This window comes from Chrysochloris asiatica, unplaced genomic scaffold (genome assembly GCF_000296735.1).
Source record: "Chrysochloris asiatica unplaced genomic scaffold, ChrAsi1.0 scaffold00166, whole genome shotgun sequence".
NCBI lineage: Eukaryota > Metazoa > Chordata > Mammalia > Afrosoricida > Chrysochloridae > Chrysochloris > Chrysochloris asiatica.
The window spans coordinates 4,748,758-4,755,046 of record NW_006408684.1 but is presented as its reverse complement, the minus strand read 5'-3'; the positions used below and the strand labels follow the sequence as shown (position 1 = coordinate 4,755,046).

Here is a 6,289-nt window from a genome sequence, read left to right as displayed (position 1 = left end):
AAAGAACATTGAAAAGGATTTGAGTTCTTCAAGGATGCCAAAACTGCTGCAAATAAAACTGGTAGAAATCAAAGTACTCAGAATTCTTTGGGAAAAGGTTTGTTGCTTTTAAGAGCCATGGAGTTGGTTCTGACTCTTAGTGACCCTGAATAGGGTTTCCAAGGTGTGGCTGGTGGGTTTAAACCATCAACCTTGTGATTAGCAGTTCAATGCTTAACCTACAGTGCCATATGAGGGCAAGGGTTAGAGAGATGGAAACATCGACCTCAGAAGTGAATAGACTTAGATGGGGGAGACATGAAGAAACAATAGCTTCACAATTTGATTTTTTTTGTTTAAAAATGTTTTTTATGATTTTGTAGCAATATTTTTTGACTTAGTCTTAGTCTTGTTTGCAAGGAAAGGGAAGACACATAGAATAAAGCCACATAGAGATAAATGGCCCAGTGAGTGGACTGCCCCAAACAAGTAAAATGTGCAGCAGAAAGAACTGACATCAGCACAGAAGTTCTAGACAGTTCTCACATTTTAGAAGGTATGAATCCAGAAAGAAAGGATTTTGGAAAATCAGGTCTGTTTTCATTTCCTATGGGTGCCGTAACAAAACACCACAAAATAAGTGGCTTTGAAAGACAGAAATTTATTTCCTGCAATGGGCAGGATCATGTTCTTTGTGTGGATTCTAGAGGAAGAACCTTTCTTGTCCTTTTCAGGTTTTGAAGCCTCTGACATTTTTTTGGCTTTCCTTGGTTTGTGTTGGATCCTCACATACTGTGTATGTGTGACTGTTTCTATGTCTGCTGCTTTTTGTAAAATATCATTCAGAAGGAATTAGGATTAGGACACAGTCTACTCTCCCTCCCCCGCCCCTGTCAGCCTTTTAACTGATAAAATCGGGGAAAAAAACCCTTTCCTTAAACAAGGGCACTTTCACAGGTACAGGGTTAGGACTTCAATATATCTTTTTTCTTTCTCTCTTTCTTATATTTTTTGCAAGGGTTATACAATTCAGTCTATACCAAGGCCCTATGAGCGGTTTTACAAGGCTCTTTGGAGTAAGGTTTTATAAGGATTTTCTGTTGTTATTGTTACGTGCCATCAAGTCAGTTCCAACTCATAACAACCCTGCATAGGGTTTCCAAGAAGTGACTGGTGGGTGTGAATTGTCATGCTTGCAGTTAGCAGTCGCATGCTTATCCTACAGCATCACAATAGGATTCCTTTATTAGGGTTTGTTGTTGTTGTATTTAGGTGCCATCAAGTTGGTACTGACTCATAGCAACCCTATGTACAGCAGAACGAAACACTGCCTGATCCTGGGCCAACCTCACAATTGTTGCCATGCTAAGGGTTTATTGCACTTTTAATTACTTGTATATCTCTGGCCCTAAATTGTATATATGGCTATGGGTTGGAATCGACTCAACGGCACTGAACAACATCAACTGTTTATTGCAGTCATAGCCTCTATTGGATAGAAACCAATAGTGAATTCACTTCACCACATTCATTGCATACTCTCCAGTTGTCTTCCTATTTCTAGGATGGACCCAAACAACCCAACTCTGTCATTACTAGCCTTTTTCTGTCCTAGTTAAGTTCTTCAAGTTAGTCAGGATTCCACACCTGACAATTGAGATCTTTTTTCTGGGAGTGAATGGCAGGAGGCAGGTACATCTGTGCATAGGTTCACCTGGTCCCACAACTGACCGGCTATTAAGAGGTGACTCTTTGTAAAATTTCTGCTTATCTTTTACAGGTGAAAAACTCTGCTCAGCAGCCCCAGATGGTGTTCACTGTCCGACGCGCCACGGTCACTTTCCAGACAGAAGGGGACACATGGAGGGAACAGAAAGAGCAGAGAGCTGCCTTGATGGTGGGCATCCTCATTGGGGTGTTTGTGCTCTGCTGGATCCCTTTCTTCATCACCGAGCTCATCAGTCCTCTCTGTTCCTGTGAGATTCCTGCCCTCTGGAAAAGCATTTTTCTTTGGCTTGGCTACTCCAATTCCTTTTTTAACCCTCTGATCTACACAGCTTTCAACAAGAATTACAACAGTGCTTTCAAGAATTTCTTCTCTAGGCAACACTAAGTGAGAGGCCCTGGCACAAAAAGGAGTTATTCCCATAAAGGAATTAAATAAGTGTCCAATTTCATCTGTTTTCTCATCCCCATCGAGACGCCATGTGGAAAAATTCTTCAAGTAATTACTGTAATAATCTAAAGCAGCCTCACGTCCTCATTTTTTTATAGGAATGTGGGTCCTCAAAAACATTTTTTGGTGACCTAATTTATTTATCTACAATTCCTCTACCTTTGCCCACAAGGTGCCCATTCTTTTCCAAATAGTCCAGCAAGGTTACTGCCATTATGCCAGACAAGTCAAATCAGGCAGATGAAAGAGAGAAGATGAGGTGATGAGAAAGTTGGCAATGGACAGGGAAGAATGAATAAGCTATTGTAATAGGAACATTAGAGGGTTTATTGTTGTTATGTGTCATGGAGTTGGTTCCGACTCATAGCAACCCTTGCACAGGGTTTCCAAGGCTGTTAATCTTTATGAGAGCAGAAAGCCTCATTTTTCTCCCGTGGAATAGCTGGTAGTTTCAAACTGCTGACCTTGCGGTTCACAGCCCGATTCATAACCACTATGCTACCAGAGCTCCTGCATTTGAGGGGTAGGAGTCCATAATTTCAAGCATTCTGGATGATTCCCAGTTTAAAATATTCTCTATGGACCTCGAAAGCATAATCTAAGGTTTATTGAGTATGTCCCAATACATGGCTACCAAATACTGCCTTCAAACATATTAAACATGTAGCCCCATTTATGAAGCCAGTAATTATTGGCTTGAAGGTTTTGCTTGTGGCAACTCCACACACATGCACACGTCTAAGTAGGAAGGAGGTTATGTTTAGTCAAAAACAAAATCCTTTCTTTTAGGAGCAGGAAAGAAATTAGTTTTATTAGTAGTTTTAAAACTTAGGAGTCTTGGTTTGGTGCTGTGAGTTAATGTGCTGGACTACAAAGTCAATTTGAACTGCAGGGTTGGCAGTTTAAGCTTACCAGCCACTCCTCAGAAACCCTAAACTGGGTCGCTAAGAGTTGGAACTGACTGGATGGCACTTAACATCAATAAACAAAAATTACAACTTGAGTTGAGGCAGTCTCGTGTGAAAGTACAAAATACTTTACTGGCCATGAGGCAGAGTGAGTTTTATATACAAAGTCTAGCATGACCACAGACAGATTCTCTATGATCAGTTGATTACATAATTCCTGAAGACAGGTGGTGCAAGTACTTTTCAATAACTTCTTTGTCACATATTTACTGGAACATCCTTAGCCAAAAAAAAGAAAAAGGAACAACTGTGTAATTCCTGTTTATCCAAGTGCACTCTGGGTTAACCATTTACTGTGAGCTCAGTCTGAATGCCTCTGATTTGAAGTTCTGCTAACACATTTCTACTTTTTGATCAAGCCCTCACTAGTTAATATTGATCATCCATGATGGAGTAGCCTTTTTTTCTGAAAGAACTCGATGTGCCTTCCTCGAGGGGTTTTGGCTTATTTTGATAAAATTGTTTTCCTTCACCTTGCAAGCTAAGAGGTCTCACCTTCAGGGTGAATTGATTTCATTGGATTTATTGCAGCAGACAAGGTCACACTAGAGGAACAAATTTAGGTGAGGCTCAGAAATATGAATCAAAATGGAACATTTTGGGAAACAAAGGAATTTCTTTAAACAAGTTAATTATTAATGAAGATTTTAAAAACATACCTGAACTTTCAGAAAGGATCACATAAGCTGGCTACTACATACTACATATCTCTTCAAGATACATAATTCTTTGCGTAGCAAAGGGGGCCTATTTTGGTTACAAGTGTTGGACAAGCATCTTAGGAAAATAAAGTCATGTAATTACTGTAATAATCTAAATGATTAATCCAGTCTGCAATGTAGTACACAACCAAGACTCAATGACATTGATTAACCAACTAGAAATATCTAAAAAAGGAGAATAAAGTATAGGAGATATTAAAAGTCACCAAATAACTTTCTGGTGACTTTCTCTGATATCTGGCTCTGCTTCTCTAATGTTATTTATCCTAGCACAGCAAGAGGGATTCACAATAACACAAACTCTTCCTTGTTGGACCAGAAAAGATCAAGAACTATTCGATGATCTAATACAACTTTTGCAAAAACATTCTAAAGCTTTTTGTTATGCTGACATTCCATGTGCATTATCCTTGACAATTTGAGCCGTTGTAGCAGATAAATTGTGGATAGCTTCTTCAAACTGAGAAAAATGACAGTTGAGTAGTAATATTATAGGAAACCTCATTCTGTCTAACTAAGGTTTATCAGCTATTGGGTTGTGTGAGTTGAATAAATTGTCTCTTAAACCAAATGAGAATTTTCAGATGACTAGTTCAGTGTAGGAGTCCTGGTGTGGTGCTGTGGGTTAATACTCCAGACTGCAAAGCCGTTTGAACTGCAAGGGCGGTGGTTCAAGCTTACCAGCTGCTCCTTAGAAACCCTATAAAGGGTTGCTATGGGTCAGAACCAACTCAACGGCACTTAACAACAGTAGCACAACAAGTTCAATGTAAAGGAGCTCAGGCAGCATAGTGGTTACGAGTTGGCCTGCTAATCTCAAGGTCAGCAGTTCAAAACTACCAGCTGTTCTGCAGGAGAAAGATGAGGCTTTCTGCTCCCATAAAGATTTACAGCCTCGGAAACCCTATGTAGCGTTGCTATGAGTTAGAACCAACTCCACAGCACACCACCACCACCACCAGTTCAATGTATACTTCCATTATGTTGTTGCTAAGTGCCATTGACACATAGCAACCCTGTATAAGGTTTCTAAGGAGTGGTTGGTGGTATTGAACCACCGATCTTGTGTTTAATAGTCTACATCAAAAGATAGTGTTTACCTAAGGACAAAATTAAGAACGGTTGAGAAAGAAGGAGGAATGGAAACAAGAATCATGGAGAGAAAGTGAAATAAGTGATGCTACATGGGGTGTTGCAATCGTTGAGATGAAATGAAGTGCAAGATTTGCTGAATGTAAAATTGACAATCTGCTCTGTAAACCCTTCACTCAATAAATTTTTTTAAAAAGGAACACGAAGTCAAATAAAGTCAATTAAAAAAAAACTTAAGACAAAAATATCTCTAAACATCATGACTGATCTTGTTTTCAAAGAACTTCATGCATAACACAATAACATTGAGACATTACACCATATAGTCAGTTTGTCATACTGTGTTAGTTTGCATGTTGCTGTGATGCTGAAAGCTATGCCACCGGTATTTTGAATACCAGCAGGGTCACCCATGGTGGACAGGTTTCAGCTGAGCTTCCAAACTAAGACAGACTCAGAAGAAGGGGAGGTAGTCTACTTCTGAATGTTTAGCCACTGATACACATGAATAGCAGTGGAACACTGTCAAATAGCACCAGAATACTGAAACATTATGAATAGTACCAGAATATTGTCATATATTGACTGAAGATGAACCCCTCATGTTGGAAGACACTAAAATACAACTAGGAAAGAGCTGCCTCCTCAAAGTAGAGTTGACCGTGATGACCCTAATAGAGTGAAGCTTTCCAGACCTCCGTTTGCTGATGGGGCACAACTCAAAATGAGGAGAAACAGCTGTAAACGTCCATTAATAATTGGGACATGGAATGCATGAAGTATGAATCTAAGAAAATGGGAAGTTGTTAAAAATCGAATGGAACACATACAGATTAATATTCTAAACATTAGTGAGCTGAAATGGGTTGGTATTGGCCATTTTGAATCTGACAAGCACCTGGTTTCCTATGCTGGGAATAACATAACTTGAAGAGGAATGGCAGCACTTTCATCATCAAAAAGAACACTTCAAGGTCTATCTTGAAGAATAATGCTGTTTGTGATAGAATAAAATCCATACAACTATAATGCAGACCAGTTAATATCACTATTATTTATTTAAATTTTTGCATCAACCACTAAGGTCAATGATGATGAAATTGAAGAATTCTACCAACTTCTTCAGTCTGAAGTTGATCAAATAGACAATTATGTATTGGTAATTACTAGTGATTGGAATGCAAAAAATTGGAAACAAAGAGAAAGGATCAGTAGTTGAAAAACATGGCCTTGGTGATAGAAACCATGCTGGAGATGGCATGATAGAATTTTACAAGACCAGTGACTTCTTCACTGCAAATACCTTTTTTAAACATCATAAAAGATGACTATACACATGGACTTCATCAGAT

The 6,289-nt window shown here is 39.0% G+C and overlaps 1 protein-coding gene across 1 annotated transcript in view; it reads left to right on the top strand.

The window, feature by feature from the left end:
* Positions 1 to 2,092, top strand: part of HTR5A (5-hydroxytryptamine (serotonin) receptor 5A, G protein-coupled) — a 39,345-nt gene extending 37,253 nt beyond the window's left edge. The window contains exon 2 of the mRNA XM_006871296.1: positions 1,760 to 2,092. Coding sequence (XP_006871358.1) covers positions 1,760 to 2,092 — 333 coding nt within the window. The remainder of the gene's footprint in view (positions 1 to 1,759) is intronic.
* Positions 2,093 to 6,289: the final 4,197 nt, after the last annotated feature.